This window comes from Rhinoderma darwinii, chromosome 9 (genome assembly GCF_050947455.1).
Source record: "Rhinoderma darwinii isolate aRhiDar2 chromosome 9, aRhiDar2.hap1, whole genome shotgun sequence".
Classification (NCBI taxonomy): Eukaryota; Metazoa; Chordata; class Amphibia; order Anura; family Rhinodermatidae; genus Rhinoderma; species Rhinoderma darwinii.
Window position 1 is genome coordinate 9,745,923 of NC_134695.1, and position 17,863 is coordinate 9,763,785.

Sequence of the window (17,863 nt, forward strand, 5' to 3'; positions counted from 1 at the left end):
AACCTTGTCAATGTCTTGACTATATTTTCTAGTCATTTTGCAACTCATTTGATAAATATAAGTGTGAGTTTTCATGGAAAACACAAAATTGTCTGGGTGACCACAAACTTTTGAACGGTAGTGTACATTTAATTTCAATTAACTTATATTACACAATGATTAAAGGTAAACTACCCTTACTCAAAAGCAAGCCACTATGATTATCAGGGTCCGGCAGCTGAAACGAATACCAGTGCTCACTTGCCTGTTTCTGTATCTCCCACAGATTTGTATGGAGCGGAAGCGCGCATGATCGGATAGTTCCCAGCAGTTAGACCATTATCTACCTAACATTTATCACCCATTTATTTATCCTTTGGGAAAAGGTTTATTTTAGCTTCTTTGTTATTTCCAATTACAGTATTGCAGCAAAAAAAAATTATTCTTTCACGCATAGATTTAGAAACTATAAATAATTCTGCTCTAGTTGTGTGGCATTTAAAAAGTTAAAAATGGCGTTCATTAAACATCGGAAACGTTATTAACCCTCTAAATAGATGATGAGTTGTGGCTGACTTTCTAGAGTTTGGCAAGGTACCAGTCTTTTGTGAAGAGAGTTTTATTATGCAGATCTCAGAAGGCTCAAGAAGGGCTCAATCATTATCAGAATGTGATTTCCATCATAATGCCAGTGACGCAGGCTTTAATCTCCCAGCTGAGATGGCTTGGAGAAGCTATTATGTAAGTCAAAAGATGGACTTGCTTTTACAATCATGCGCTTAAAAATCACTCTCAGAACTTCCTCACACATTATAATCACTTCATCTTCTGCGTCTCTTCACTTATTAATTTACTTTTATGTGGAGCAAAACGCAGACATGGTCATTCACACGGGCAATCTAATGTGCCCACAGAAAAAACAGATGCAATATATGGATAACAGCCTTCACTGTAAGAGGAATCCTATCCTACAGAGCTGACAGTCTAATGACAAGTAATGATCACCATGATTTTACCATTTAGAGAAAATGAAATATAAATGTATGAACTACTGTCCATGGCTTGGACTACTGTGAATGACCGACAAGGAGCCAAGGTTAATACTCAATAGTTTTTGTGTCTCCAATGTAGGGATCTATTCAATTATTGTATTCCATTTTACAGTGTATTTTATAATGTGGCATAATTGACAATGGAATGTTAAGTATATGATATTGACAGTTATGATTGTGGTTTTCTCTTATATATTGCTCCTGATGGTTATTTTTATTTTTTTTCAGGAATTTTGTCAAATCCATCAGAACCTTACAAAACAGTTGTGATTTGGCATACTCAGCAACAACATGACAGTCACCACAACCACCACTACCACAGCAGCCTCAGCAGTGGCCACTACAACTGTAACTGCTACCACAGTTGCTATGACTACAGCTACTTTGGACTTACGTGACTGGCTTTTCCTGTGTTATGGACTTATTGCATTTTTGACAGAAGTAATAGATAGCACCAATTGTCCCTATGTATGTCGCTGTGACAATGGTTTCATCTACTGCAATGATCGAGGTCTGACCTCTATCCCAGCTGAGATTCCAGATGATGCAACTACCCTCTACCTCCAGAACAATCAGATCAACAATGCTGGAGTTCCACCAGAGCTGAAAACTAAAACCAATGTTAGAGTTATCTACTTGTATGAGAACGACCTAGATGAGTTCCCACTCAACCTGCCCCGTTCGCTTAGAGAGCTTCACCTTCAAGACAACAATATACGCAGTGTGACACGGGATGCACTTTCCCGTATACCACTCATAGAGAAGCTTCACTTAGATGACAATTCTGTGTCGACTGTCAGCATTGAAGATGATGCCTTCCTAGATAGTCGTCAACTTCGTTTGCTTTTCCTATCACGCAACCATCTCAGCAGCATTCCCAACGGTTTGCCACACACTTTGGAAGAGCTAAGATTAGATGATAATCGCATTTCTACCATTCCACTTCATGCTTTCAAGGGACTTAACAATTTGCGGAGGTTAGTGCTTGATGGCAATCTCCTGGCAAATCAGCGCATTGCAGATGACACGTTTAGTCGCCTACAAAATTTGACTGAGTTGTCCTTGGTAAGAAATTCCTTGGCTGCCCCACCTGTAAACCTACCCAGTGCTCATCTACAGAAGTTGTATTTACAGGACAATGCTATCACGCATATTCCCTATAATACTCTGTCCAAGATGAAGCAATTACAGAGATTGGATCTGTCCAACAATAACCTTACTGCACTCCCTCGTGGCCTTTTTGACGATCTAGAGAATCTGAGCCAGCTCCTCCTCAGGAATAATCCCTGGTTTTGTGGTTGCAATCTTATTTGGCTAAGGGACTGGGTAAAGGCTAGAGCCTCTATCGTCAATGTACGAGGCTTAATGTGTCAGGGGCCTGAGAAAGTTAGGGGCATGGCCATTAAAGACATCACACATGAGATGGATGAATGCTTTGAGGGAGGTCCACAGAGCAATGTAGCATCTGCACAAGCAACTTCAGCAAGTCCTTCAATAACTACACCTCCCCAAGGCTCCCTGTTTACTCTCAAGTCTAAAAGGCCAGGTATTCGATTGCCAGATTCCAATCTGGATTATCCTATGGAAACTGGAGCAGGGACAAAGTCTTTGGTGATTAGTGTCAAACCACTGACAGCTGACAGTATTCGCATCACCTGGCAGTCCTCTGTTCCAGCCAGTTCTTTCCGTCTGAGCTGGCTGAGACTAGGTCATAGCCCAGCTGTTGGCTCTATAACTGAAACCTTGGTCCAAGGAGACAAGACAGAGTATTTATTAACTGCCCTGGAGCCCAGATCTACCTACATTATCTGTATGGTATCAATGGAAACAGGGAACACCTATCTTACAGATGAGTCACCAGTATGCGCCAAGGCAGAGACAGGGGATGTCTATGGCCCTACTACTACACTTAATCGAGAACAAAATGCTGATCCCCTGGCTGGTTTACCTCTGGCTGGCATTATTGGTGGGGCTGTCACACTTGTCTTCCTTTTTCTCATCTTAGCATCAATCTGTTGGTATGTCCATCGAGCTGGGCAGTTACTAACCCGTGAAAGAGCTTGCAGTCGGGGAAGCCGAAAGAAAGACGATTATATTGAATCTGGCACCAAGAAAGATAACTCTATATTGGAGATTAGAGGACCAGGGCTTCAAATGCTACCAATAAACCCTCACAGAGCTAAGGAGGAGTATGTGATCCATACCATATTTCCATCTAATGGTACCAGTCTTTACAAAAGTACCCACACGATAGGCTATGGCACTCACAGGGGATACAGAGATGGTGGTATTCCTGACACAGACTACTCTTATACATGATAAACCATTATTTCTTGGACTGACCAGATTTCTTCCCATAGTAAAATCGCTGGTTCTCCTGGTGCCCACATGATTCCTAACAGTGTACGAGAAAGAATTAGATATATTTGTAAACTTAAGTTATGACACAAAACAAAACTCTATGGGATAATTTGTAGGAAAGAAAGACCACCAACATCCATATCCCAAAACCTGAGCTTATGAAGAATTAAAAATGAAAGGCACACAGTAGTCCATGTACTGAAAATTGAAAGGGCCGTGGGAGTTTGATAGAAAAAAAGTTTAACCATTTTAGAACAAGGATATCAATTTGGAGAGATTCAAGCACTTGAATATAACACGACGGTTCTTGTTTCCTTACCTTTTGTTAAATTCAGGTTGAAAATGAAGACTTGTACAATGAATATTTGTTTTACATCTTTAACTAATAGACCGTATAAATATTCTTTTTCTCTGCAAGTTTTTTTTTTTGACCCATTGTTTTATCACCGGTGGAAATAATTGCAAAATAAGAAGGCGACATTCTACAGATGAGAGATTTTTTTTTTTTTTAATTGCAAATGAGTTTTCACAGATTTATAGTGAACTTCAATTCATTTCAAAAAGTTAATTTGAACTGAATGATAGAAAACTAGTTGTGAAGCAGAGAATAATTGAAATGTTACCTGCGATAGACTTTATATACAATAGACTTTTTATTCAGTCCTTGTGGAAACCCGTACAGACACTCAGATCCTTCAGCAGATATCTGTAGCGTGTGATGGTTATATATATGTGTTCAGTATCCCAGTGTATCATACACTCCACTACCTGACCGCAAGAATCATGGGTTGGTTAATAAGGCAGAGAATGACAGCCTCATCTGCAATAGATAACAGGCCCCTCTCATTAACCTGAAAAATACACTATTTATGAAGCAGGTATATTTCAGAAATGAAAGGAAATCTAAATGTTGCCATTTTCTGTTCCAGCTGAGAATTGGCCGTATTCTTAGTAACAGGGATATACTATATCGATTCAAAGAAGTGTTGATGGAAAATATGTACACTACCGTTCAAAAGTTTAGGGTCACTTAGAAATTTCCTTATTTTTGAAAGAAAAGCACATTATTTTTCAATGAAGATAACATTAAATGAATGAGAAATACACTCTATACATTGTTAATGTGCTAAATGACTATTCTAGCTGCAAACGTCTGGTTTTTATTGCAATATCTACATAGGTGTATAGAGGCCCTGTCCAGTAACCCTCACTCCAGTGTTCTAATGGTACATTGTGTTTGCTAACTGTGTTAGAAGGCTAATGGATGATTAGAAAACACTTGAAAACCCTTGTGCAATTATGTTAGCACCGCTGTAAACAGTTTTGCTGTTTAGAGGAGCTATAAAACTGACCTTCCTTTGAGCTAGTTGAGAATCTGGAGCATTACATTTGTGGGTCCGATTAAACTCCCAAAATGGCTAGAAAAAGAGAGCTTTCATGTGAAACTCAACAGTCTATTCTTGTTCTTAGAAATGAAGGCTATTCCATGCGAGAAATTGCCAAGAAACTGAAGATTTCCTACAACGGTGTGTACTACTCCCTTCAGAGGACAGCACACACAGGCTCTAACCAGAGTAGAAAGAGAAGTGGGAGGCCCCGCTGCACAACTGAGCAACAAGACAAGTACATTAGAGTCTCTAGTTTGAAAAATAGACGCCTCACAGGTCCTCAACTGGCAGTTTCATTAAATAGTACCCGCAAAATGCCAGTGTCAACGTCTACAGTGAAGAGGCGACTCCGGGATGCTGGCCTTCAGGGCAGAGTGGCAAAGAAAAAGCCATATCTGAGACTGGCTAATAAAAGGAAAAGATTAATATGGGCAAAAGCACACAGACATTGGACAGAGGAAGATTGGAAAAAAGAGTTATGGACAGACGAATCGAAGTTTGAGGTGTTTGGATCACACAGAAGAGCATTTGTGAGACGCAGAACAACTGAAAAGATGCTGGAAGGGTGCCTGACGCCATCTGTCAAGCATGGTGGAGGTAATGTGATGGTCTGGGGTTGCTTTGGTGCTGGTAAAGTGGGAGATTTGTACAAAGTAAAAGGGATTTTGAATAAGGAAGGCTATCACTCCATTTTGCAACGCCATGCCATACCCTGTGGACAGCGCTTGATTGGAGCCAATTTCATCCTACAACAGGACAATGACCCAAAGCATACCTCCAAATTATGCAATAACTATTTAGGGAAGAAGCAGGCAGCTGGTATTCTATCTGTAATGGAGTGGCCAGCGCAGTCACCAGATCTCAACCCCATAGAGCTGTTGTGGGAGCAGCTTGACCGTATGGTACGCAAGAAGTGCCCATCAAGCCAATCCAACTTGTGGGAGGGCCTTTTGGAAGCATGGGGTGAAATTTCTCCCGATTACCTCAGCAAATTAACAGCTAGAATGCCAAAGGTCTGCAATGCTGTAATTGCTGCAAATGGAGAATTCTTTGACAAAAGCAAAGTTTGAAGGAGAAAATTATTATTTCAAATAAAAATCATTATTTCTAACCTTGTCAATGTCTTGACTATATTTTCTAGTCATTTTGCAACTCATTTGATACATAGAAGTGTGAGTTTTCATGGAAAACACAAAATTGTCTTGGTGACCACAAACTTTTGAACGGTAGTGTATGTCCAATGCAGATTTACCCAACATGCAAGTACCTAGGATTAGCTCTGAATTTGATATGGTTACATAATATCTAATGTTCATGCATAGGATTAAATCTATTTCCTAGGTAGAGATTATAAAGATTGTAATGTCAGTTGGGTGAGGTGGTGGAAGCAGAAGGCAGATTCAGGATCACCTTCATTCTACTTATGTGCAAAAAAGAAAAAAAACAAAACAGGCAGCACTATTGACCTTTACCAGCCATAAAGCAATGACATTCTGTATGTAGCAGACACAGTAAGGAGTGTCCTTCATGTGAACATGCAAGGTCTGATTGCTTTCTGCTTCCAACTAAAAACATTGCAGGTAACTTGGAAGGTGCCTTATTGCTATGTACTGGTAGTGTTGATTTCACAGCATTATCTTCGTTGCAGGCTCATCATTTCTTATAGGATAACCATAGAAAAATTAATATTTAGTAATATCGCTTTCAGAGTAAACTTTTTCTTGTTATTTATAATGGCCTGTGATTTTTTGGATTCCAGGTAAAGCAGATCTACCATCATACTATGCTGCAATAGTTAAGGCCAGCATTGTATGGGGACAGGTCAACTGTACTGTTAGCCCAAGCAGCACAAAACAATATTGTGCCATTTGGCTAATGATCCTCACAAAGAATAAAGCAAACTCATAGTTAGGAGTCCACTGTATTCATGAGTGGAGACCTCTCCCTGCCTCCCCTGCCCCCTCACCAGTGATTGACGGGTACACTGTATCTGCATCTATACATGGCAGCCTGTCAGCTAATGGTGAGCGGGCGGGGGCAGCACTCCAGTCATGAATACAGCGGACTTTATCATTCTGCTGTATTCTTTATTAGGCTCTATAAGTCAAATGGCACTGGGGTTAACAGTTCAGTGGACCTTAACTAGGGCAGCATAGTATTATGACAGATCCACTTTTTAAGGAGTTGTATGAGACTTGAAAAACATGTCTGCTTTCTTCCAGATACAGCGCCACTCTTGTCCATGAGTTGCGTATGGTATTACAGTTCATCCCCGTGAATGGGGCTAAGCTGCATTGCCACACACAACCAAGAGTGGCAATATTTATGGAAAAACGCAGACCCATTTTTCTAATTATGAATAACCCCTTTAAAGGCTGGAACCCATGGTCTTGTATTCAGCTAACCAGTCATCAAATGCATTCCTGTCATCATTATCCAGAACTTTTCTGTTTTGGATCCCTCTAACCCAATACATATTGCATGTCTTTGTCATAAAGTCATCAGCAAGTGGCCCCATCTATTACTGTACAAGCCCTCATCAGAGACCAGGAGCTTAGTCGTCTCATCCTACAGTAACATTCATTTTCTTTTCTCGCTGATTTGTCTTTGATTGCTGCCGGCTTTATATTAACAAGCAATTTGCAGTTCTCTTCTGTTAGAAAAACTCTATCTGCAACATGTGGAAGGGAGCTGAAATGTGAAAGTGGAAAACAGCAGAAAAACAATGGCAGAAAATATATGTTTGGAGGGCAATGTAAATTTCTCACCATTTATAACAGGAGAGGGGGTGGGAAGATACTGATGACAATGTGTAATCTTACAGATGAAACAAGATGTGTTGGCAGATACTTGTACTATGTGTTCTTCTTATCAGAATACTGTACCTTTTATATATATATAATAATTAAATGACATTTCCACAGAATCTGCACACAACTACATTCAGCACCACAAAGTCTGTCCACCTTATGGTCATTAGCCTGGTCATTGGTCCACTATGGTCACCTTTTACTATCAAGCTATTCCAGTCATTGTTTTACTTTTTTTTAGATGTGAGTCCTCATAAGAAGGAAAGGTATATATTGCATAGCTATTTGTGTATGACATCCCATGCATCATAACTAGGTTACAATTATTAATATTGGAAATGGCAAGATCTGATGGTTTGGGACCTAGCTGGGCTTAGATGTGAGTCTGTACTGGTGTAGGTAGAAATAAACCATGCCCTCGAAGACACATGCATGGGTTAATATGGTGACAATAATATGTGTACAGATTTAAAAAAAAAAAAAGGCTGACTTATCATCACGTTGTCTGATCTACAGTCATTAATTACCAACCTTCAGTTTTATTAATAGCATTACCACGTGAAGGTTCATTTTACATTGTACGCAGCGACTGTGTTGGTGGAAAGGGTACTGGTCTCAAATAAACCGCTCCATCACCTAATGCACATGAAAAATTGAACATAGGTAATATCCTCATGTAGGGTTGCAGACATGAGTGGAAAAAATAGGTGAATGGCAGGGCTATGACACTACTGTGTAGGGAGAAGCATGGTCTGAAAACACTGGACATTTAAACAGCAGTTCATAGGCTAAATAGGTCCAACATTATTGGCTGATTAATTTCTTAATATATCTTTATAGCGGTTGTAGCTTTATTTTTCTGATACAGAGTTCAAAATCTCCTGCTTAGCTTTAAAGAGGCTCTGTCACCAGATTATAAATGCCCTATCTCCTACATAATCTGATCGGCGCTGTAATGTAGATAACAGCAGTGTTTTTTTATTTAGAAAATCGATCATTTTTGACTGAGTTATGACCTATTTTAGATTTATGCTAATGCCTTTCTTAATGCCCAACTGGGCGTTTTTTAGCTTTTGACCAAGTGGGCATTCATGTACTCAGCACATAGTGATCTTATGTGGGACTTAATGACAGCAAGCGTGATCTCGCGAGATCACGCTGTGTGTGAGTACATGAATGGTCAGCGTCATACACTTCTCTTTACAATGTCCACTTGGTCAAAAGCTAAAAAAATGCCCATTTGGGCATTAAGAAAGTCATTAGCATACATCTAAAATAAGTCATAACCCCGTCAAAAATGATCGATTTTCTAAATAAAAAATAGTGCTGTTATCTACATTACAGCGCCGATCACATTATGTAGAAGATAGGGCACTTATAATGTGATGACAGAGCCTCTTTAAATAACATTCTGTGTACCTGCAGACACCACTAGGGGGAGCTTAGTAGCTTAGTGAATACAGTTTTATTATTGAGTTCAATGTATAACAGTATGCAGTAAGCTCCCTCTAAGGCCCTGTTCACACAGAGTTTTTTGTTGCGGAAACCGCGCCAAAAAAATCCTCAAAAACCGCCCGAAAATGCCTCCCATTGATTTCAATGGGAGTTGGACGAATTTTTTTACCGCGAGTAAAAAAAACGCGTTGCGGTAAAAAGAAGCGTCATGACCCATCTTGAGGCGGTTTCCGCCTCCAAAACCCCATTTCAATCAGTCAGAAAGAGGAAAAAGAAACCTTGACGAGTGTTTTGACGAGTTTTTGTCAAACCACTGTGCAAAAACCTACTAGAGCAGTTTTTGCAGGAGGAATTTTCCTCCTGCAAAAAACTCCATGTGAACACAGCCTAATGGCATCTACAAGCAGCAAGACTGTTATCATTTAACTATATCTACTCAGGAAATTTGGAGTTCTGTATTTTATAAAAACGGAGCTTCAACCACTGTAAAGCTATATTATAAAAATAATCCACAAAGGATAAAACTGACACTGAACAGTGAGCAATGTGGGCATTCACATTAAGGCAGGCATCAACACGGGCAGGGAAACAGCAGTAAAGTGCTTGCAGTGTATGGCGCAGGTAGGTACTGACACTATCTAAAATAACTACTGCCAGCTCCAGAGTGAACAGACATACATTAGGTGAGGTTGGTCACAAGGTTATCTGGCATAAGAGGAGGCTAATGAGCCTCAGCATAGAAAATATGCACGTGCATACACAGGAGCCATAGACAAGACCAAAAGGCATTTATTAAAGTTGCAAATGTGGAGCTGTATCTCTTGTGACATTTTCCTTGATTATTCTGCATTCACGCACGTGTTTGTCACACTCATTGGCAAATGAGAGACAATCATGAAAAATGCATGACACTTTACAGGATTGTGGGTTACCAAAGGTTGCAATTTATTTCTTTGTTTTCAAGGATTCGGATGAAATCACATATGAAGTGATATTTACACCAGATATATAATAAAATAGCCAATCTGTATTCATTGTGTGTAGAAGAATGCATAAAGAATGTACCACTAGCCAACAGGGGATGTTCAAAGGGACTATGCTGTATATGTGTAGTATCTGAAATAAATGGCAGCTTAAATATAATTAAGATTACCAATTGTGCTTAATTTCTGTGTGTTTGAAGGCACTAGCCACCAGCCGTCACATGCTGTATATCAACAAATTGTTTTATGCAAACCCTGTTTAAAAATGAAAGAGAACCTGTCACCTTTCTGTTTTGCACAAATTGCAAAAATTCTGTTTTTTATGAAACGTTGTAATATACATTATTAAATAATATCATTGATAAACTTTTGTATTTGTCCATAGAAGTACAAGTCTCTCAGTCTCAAGATCCTTGGCCATCAGCTGGTCCCCTAAACATTATTACAAGGCTTTCAAATGATACTTTCCTGCCTATACTCATTGGGGGTGCAGTAGAGAAGAATCTGGGTAAGCCCCATGTCTACACAGGCATATATTGAACATAGCGCCACCCATTGCATTTTTGCAATGAAATCCAAAACCACAGCTAAATATGTATTATGGATGTAAGTAAGTGACAATTGCTCTTTAATATGTAAGTCATGCCTTGTTCACACATGCTGGTTCTGTTGTGTTTTTATAGCCATGATTTTGCTTAGTCGTCAAATTTTTGTTAATGGCATCAATAAGAAACGGTACATACAGCTTATTGGGCCTTTAAGAAATATGAAAAATGCATAGGGCATTAGTGACACATATAACCGTTTTCCATTACTTCCTCATTTAATAGTGATAGATTCAGATCTTTTAAAGCTATTCTCAGACTGATTCCAGATGTGTAGATTTCATAGAATGATTTCTTCAATGCATTTTGGGCTATGGTTGCAGAAAGGACATGGGCCATAAACGGTGAACTATAGCTGGCCATACATATAAGATTGATCCAGTGACAAGCTAAAGGCCCTTTTACTCCGAATGATAATCCGCCGGTGCAGCTATCGGCGATCAACGAGGCATTGTTGATCGGCGCTCGCTTGCTCATGTCACACGGAGCTATGTATGGGGACGAGCGGTCGTTACTCCGATCGCTCGTCCCCACACGTTATTATCATGTCGGAAGCATGTCTCCCTGCTTACACAGGGAGATGTGCTGCCGACAACGATAATATTTAACTTTTTTAAAACTATACGATCAGCTGATGAACAAGCGTTTGTTCATCTGCTGATCGCTGCCCTTTTTACACAGGGCAATTATCGTCAACGAGAGTTCTATGAACGCTTGTCTGCCCGACAGTCGCCCAGTGTAAAACCCCCTTAATGTGTATGGCAGAGGTTTATCTGCTCTGAAATGTGACGTCAAGAAAAAAAATGAGCAGACCTGTTGCATTTTAACATGCCAGACCCTTTGTTTCCACTGGAGATAAGCAAGGCCAGAGGTGTCTGGCAGCAGCTTATCTCGCTCCCCCTATGGCTGTACACATGTAAGTGCAGTCAATTCAAGCATGTATGCTTATGATGGGAACGATAGCTGTTCCGATGTGTTACGTGTATGTCCAGCTTTACATTTATATAGTCCTCATTTATAGGTCAGAGATATAGAAGTGATTGCTATCAAAATGACATTCATTTACTTTCCATTCTGTTTCCCTCACTCATTTAGTTTTGAAAAAACCGGCAGACAAATATTGCTGATCTTTAGTTTACATTTAGTCTACATTCAGACGAGCATGTCCGATTTGGGTGCGTAAAAAACGCAGCGTTTTTCCTCCACTTCATGTCAATGTGCGTTGCGTATTGGCATCAGTGTACTTTGCGTGTTGCATGCGTTTATTGCGTCCGTGCAAGTACTTCACTTTTTTTTTTTACATTTATTTCTCTGCTTTTCTATGTATTTGATGCGTGAAACACGGACAGCACACGGATGTCGTCCAGGTGCTGTCCGTGGTTTTCATGCACCCACAGACTTCAATGGGCGACACGGTGCGTGAAAACGCACCTATATAGGACAGGCAGTGAGTTTCACGCAACGGACACACGCTGCGTGAAAAACAACGCATGTGTGAATGGCACCATTGAATTGCATGGGTCCGTGTGTTGTGAGTGATTTCAAAGCACAGCACATGGGCAAGTTTTACGCTCGTCTGAATGAGCCCTTACACAAGGAGGTTACACAATTGTTACAAAGCCATTCTTCTGTGGTCATTCAGTAAGTGTTGGGAAATACCCGAACTACCACATTATCCAGGCCAAACAATCTCAAATCTGTTTTGTTTTTTTAATCGAACCCCATTGTTGTGTTCTAACTAAAGAGCTTACCATGGAAATTCTTATTGTCAGGAAAAGTAAAAAGTTAAAGGGAACTTTCAGAATTAGAAAAAAAGGTTCCGTTATTTTTATAGAAACAGTGCCACTCTTGTCCGTGGGCTGTGTCTCGTATTGCAGCTGAGCCTTTAATGGGAATGAGCTGCAATACCAGACACAGCCCATGGACAGTCGTCCTAGTGTAATAGTAAAAATGTCACCTATAATCGTTTATAAAGTAGAGTAGAATGAGGACTACTAAGGGCATATACACAAGCACCCATTTTGCGTCACTTTTTTCTGCTGTGAAAACCCCAAAATCGGAACAAAATAAATAAAGTGGGTATGCAAAACCGCTGTAAAAATGCTGCATTCTATCATCTTTAACACAATTCTGCATAACCGCATCATTTTATTTTGCACAAAAACAAATTTAAATAAACCATAACACATTTGAATTAATTACTTCTAAGAATTAAATCAAAACTACAAATGCTATATGCTTCATTTAAACATAATGCCTGCATTGGTCCACAATGAAATCCAGCTGAGAACTGCTATGTAACCAATAATAACAGACAGCATGGCTCATTTCTGAGGAAATAATCTGTAAGCCTAAATGCACACACATCTATGTTCATTGTTTGAAACTTTCCTGCCGAATTTATGTCCCAAACCTATGCAACTGAAAATCTATACAGTTACGTACATCTGCCAAGGAAGTAAAGTTGACTATGCTTACCAGAGTTAAAGGCTATATACAGTTTTGCACTGGAATTTTTGTTATTGTTTGTTTTCTTCCTAAATGCAAAATTAGGCAACTTTCTAAATAGTATTCATTAAAATCCCATACGATTCTGCTGCTGTAAAGTCTGTGTAACTCCTTCACATAGTTGGTGCGCTGCAAATTGTGACATAAATCCAACAGCACACTGCTGTTGGCTGTGTCTGATCACTCTGATTTCCTCCTCCCTTCTCTCAGTGTTAGGGTATGTTCACATGCAGTGTTTTCAAGCATATTTCGGGGCGTAAATGTCTCGAAATACGCCTGAAAAACGGTAGCTGAACGTCTACAAACATCTGCCCATTGCAATCATTGGGAAAAACGGTGTTCTGTTCAGACGGGGCGTTTTTTTAGGCCATGCTTTTAAAAAATGGCATGTCACTTCTTGAGCCGTTTTTGATGCTGTTTTTCATTGTGTCAATGGAAAAACAGCTCCAAAAACGTCTAGAAAAAAAGCCTCAAAAAACATTTTCAGCTTAAAAAATGGCTGAAAATTTTCTCTGAAAATAGCTCCGTAATTTTCAGCCGTTTTTACTTGTGCGTGTGAACATACCCTCAGAGATAGCAGCAGTGAGGATTGTACATGGCAGATCAAAGTGTGTAGAGGGAGGCAAATATCCAAGTATACAGGAAGGACTGATCACACAGGCTGTACTGAATCAGAGTGTACATAAAATGAAAAGCACAGAGGAAGTGGGTGAATTATACAGGCTATGCATCTGTGTTAAGACAGTGCATGGGGAGGGAGGGGGAAATCACACACACCTCAGCATCAGTTTCTGTCAGCACAAGGGAAAAGAGTTCATTAATGGGCTTTAGAAGGAGAAAGCAGTACAGGAATGAAGCTGTGCTAGTAAATAGGAGCTAGTGAAAGCAGCAGCATCCTGGACTCACAGACCTTGTATCCAGCATGTATTACTGGGAGGACATCTAGTTTCAAACTGCATTACACATGTAGTGCCCACTAGGTTAACCATTTAAGACGTGAACTTTTTAAGGAGGGAATTAAAAGCTGCTGGATTGATCTTTTGAGTCTGAGAGACTCACTCTAATATGCGAAAATACAAAGGTATACTTTGGTATCTGTAAATTATTCTGTATCTTAAAAAGACAAAATTCTTGCAACGTGCACAAAAAACAGAAGTGAGACGGGTTCTCTGTAGTGACTATGGCCTTTTTAACCTCTATGCTAAACTGATAAGAAGACAGATCTCCCTAATTTCACTAAATACCTAAATTCATTAGGAAAGACATCAGAATCAGGGGCCAAACATTCTGCTCTGGCAGGAAAGCTTTAGTGCTGTAAAGTGATATCCACATACACTTTGGACATTCTGATAACATTACCCATCTGTACCTCCTAACATTTGATGGTTTCGCATCACGTACTTGTTGGATTTCATGGTCTTTTAGAGCTAATGGTCAGTTACATTTGTTTGGCTACCATAGAACTCATGGTGTTAGTGAACCCATTATAATGCTCAGCTAGTCAGTACCAGATACCACATAGATCACTGTAAATCGTGACAAAGTTAGAAAAAGGAGCAGAGAGAAGCTAGGTTTATGAAAGCAGCAATCCCAAGACGGTATATGTTGAAACAATCTGCAGAGCAGTGAAAGGGGCTGCTATACTCCCCAAGGAAGCATTTCCAAGAATACTCTGTCTATAACCATATTACACAGCTCTTCCCAGAAGGGATAAGTCTGTTATCATCTACTTAAGAACACATTAGTTATTCCAGTTAACATGATGACATGTGACAGTAATCCAGTTACTTAGGTAGTTGGATAATCAGGGGTCCCCTGAGCAGTACACGCTTGTGTTAAAACAAACTCCATAATGTAATTACCGGCAGATTAAACAGGACGATTCACAATAAAAATTTTTAGTAACATATAATGTTCTAATTCTGAAAAACATATTTTAATATGTGTGGAGGTCAGAGAACCGAAGTCATTGACCTTTTCTTAAATTTCAGAACAGCTCTATTTATTATTTATTCAGATAACCTTTCCAGAATTGCTATTTTTCAGAATGTCCCCCCATATTCGCTGATTAGCATTAATTTCCTGCCCCATTATCAGTATCAGAAGACATCTTAAGTGTTTAGACAAAAATACAATAAATAAATGACAGAGGTGCCTGGAAGCGGCTTTTTCCAGTTCCCGCATTGAAATAAACCTGCATGCTTGGCCTGTGCCGAGCGTGCATGTTTATGGTGGATTCATCAGAAATAGCGGTCGGCTGAACACTCAACATGTGTAGGGACGTCCTTACACTCCATTCACATTTAGCAGATTTGCCGAGGTTCGGGTGTTTTTTTTTACCGCAATGACCACATGTAACATTGAAGTCAATATGGTTTTAGAAAATCCTATTTAAACCACATGGAAAAGTGCTGCATGCCTTATTCCTGATGTTTTTGTGGCATTTTGCCAAACTTCAATGTTCAGTATGCTCTTGGTGGATTCTTTTAAAAAGGAAATATTACCATTTTCTTCACAATGTAATAAACATGGGTGAGTGCCCAGATAACCAGCTAGCTATACTTTCTCTATTCTGTGTTGATGTTTGTGGACGACTGGTCCTCAGAAATCATTCCTGGCATCTATGCAAATTAGGAACATGGAAGAGTCCGAGCGTTACTTCACATATAGACAACTGCATGAGAAATAAAAGACTACAAAGACGCACATGACTGGGCACATTCACTTAAGAACCTAGAACAGAGAGAAAGATTAGATCCCCCTGTGTTTGCATTATAGGAGAGAAAAAGGAGACAGGTCCTCTTAGATTTATAGGACAATGTGGCAGTCACGATCCAGTAGTTAATACTTAGCAAACGTATGTATAATGCAGGCCAACTCTAAAGACATATAACGGTCTGACCTGACGGAGATTCATGTATCATTACTATTGTCTAATGTAAGAAATGTTTTGTTTTCTGAATAATGTGGCAATTCATATTGAGATCCCCGGTGTGTAATAGTGAATGCTAGTGTAGCACATGCAGCCATGATGTATGCAAGACAGATGACATGGCCTAGTTTCCTCCGCTTTAGAAAGAATACATTAAATCTTCACTATGAAGCCTGGAGACATTTGACCACAGTTTTGTGCTTATAGACATATAGTCTCATCTCTACAGTTATTCTTGTAAATATTGTGAAGTTGTCATGTTCCTGATATCCTTCCGCACTTGCGTTTCCCGCTACTTTCATGTCGCTCCTCTAGTGAATCACCCCATATCATGTAAGCAGGTGCCTGCAGATAATATTAGCAAGCATCCCGCAGCAAACAGGGGCATTGTATGGGAGTGTTAGCAGTTATGCGCTGTAAAGTGATGTGGGAATCCCAGCTGTCAGGCTCGCTGTCATCTCTGACGGTTGTGTCTGAGCTAAGCCTGTTAGTCTATGACCTCTAAGACACCAGCACCTGGGAGGCTAAATTGGATAACGTCTATTTGTGCAGCGCAGTTACTGAATGTGGCAGGATTGTAGACAGTCGTAGAGAGTATACAGCAATGAATTGTGCATCTGTGCCAAGATGAGAAGGGCCGTGATTACCAATGCACAAACACTTATTAAACATCCCGGCTGCTTCTTCTTTCAGTTCCTTAAGAATCAGGATTGATGTGTCGATAAATGTAGAACATTTTCGCTCTATCTAAAAGGAACTTTTCTACAGACGAATAACTTTTCATGGTCAAGGTTCCCTCCTTTGATATATTTAAAACTTTGGTTCTAGCTTGTACAGTTTGCTTAGAGGTGCTATCTCTAATGTTAGCAGATACCATGTTCTTATAAACGTATTCGAGAAAGTTTTAGGATGTGCTTATATTGGAATACCAATAGATTGTGGACGATACATAAGGGCTGTAGACAGGGGCAGTCATTCATCTTTGTATTCTGCTCCTACCAGATTCTTACATGGAACCCAGTCTAATGAACAGATACTTATCCTTCAGACATGTGTACAGGATGCTCCTGGTGTGAGTCGAAGGCCTAATTCACACGAGCGTGTTCGGTCCGTGATGTACGGTCCGTTAGTCGGCAGTATTTCCCGGACCGAACAAACTGTAGGGAGCCGGGTTCCTAGCATTAGTTATCTATGACGCTAGGTGTCACTGCCTCGCTGCGGGAAAAATGTCCCGTAGTGTAATCATGTTTTCAGTACGGGACAGTAGTTCCCCGGAGAGGCAGTGACACCTAGTATCATAGAGAACTATGATGCTAGGAGCCCGGCACCCTGCAGTGTGTTCGGTCGGGGAAATACTGCCAACATACGGACCGTATATCACGGACCAAACATGCTCGTGTGAATTGGGCCTAAAGAAAGATTTGTGTATAGTGCAATTTTAGCAGCTATGGCTCTGTTCACACTTTGTTTGTGAACAGTATTGGGCGTGTGCTCTGGGAAAGCCCCCGAAACATATGCCAAATGTATCCATAGGGCCCCATTCACCCAACAAATGCCAAAAGGGTGTCTATAGAAGTAGGCAATGATATTCCATGCAGCTACATGCAATTAAAAAAAATGCATACCGTGCTGTAAATAGGTTACATAAAAATGGAGAAAATTGCACAAAAAGAAACACAATTGCAATGTTTACATGCTTTTCCATAATCAATACTAGGCACATTTCACATAACTAGTTCTTTAAAAAAAATCTGCCACTGACCATTGTGGAAACAACTGCATGAATTAAT

General features: G+C 39.9%; 2 protein-coding genes across 5 annotated transcripts in view; one reads left to right on the forward strand and one right to left on the reverse strand.

Moving 5' to 3' along the window:
* The window catches only part of FLRT1 (fibronectin leucine rich transmembrane protein 1), a 283,127-nt gene extending 277,258 nt beyond the window's left edge, over positions 1–5,869 (forward strand). For both annotated transcript variants that reach the window (XM_075837239.1, XM_075837238.1), the window contains exon 3: positions 1,260–5,869. In XM_075837239.1, coding sequence (XP_075693354.1) covers positions 1,323–3,350 — 2,028 coding nt within the window. In that variant the 5' untranslated portion in view covers positions 1,260–1,322 and the 3' untranslated portion in view covers positions 3,351–5,869. The remainder of the gene's footprint in view (positions 1–1,259) is intronic.
* Positions 1–17,863, reverse strand: part of MACROD1 (mono-ADP ribosylhydrolase 1) — a 1,001,762-nt gene that overhangs the window by 540,739 nt on the left and 443,160 nt on the right. The window lies entirely within an intron of this gene.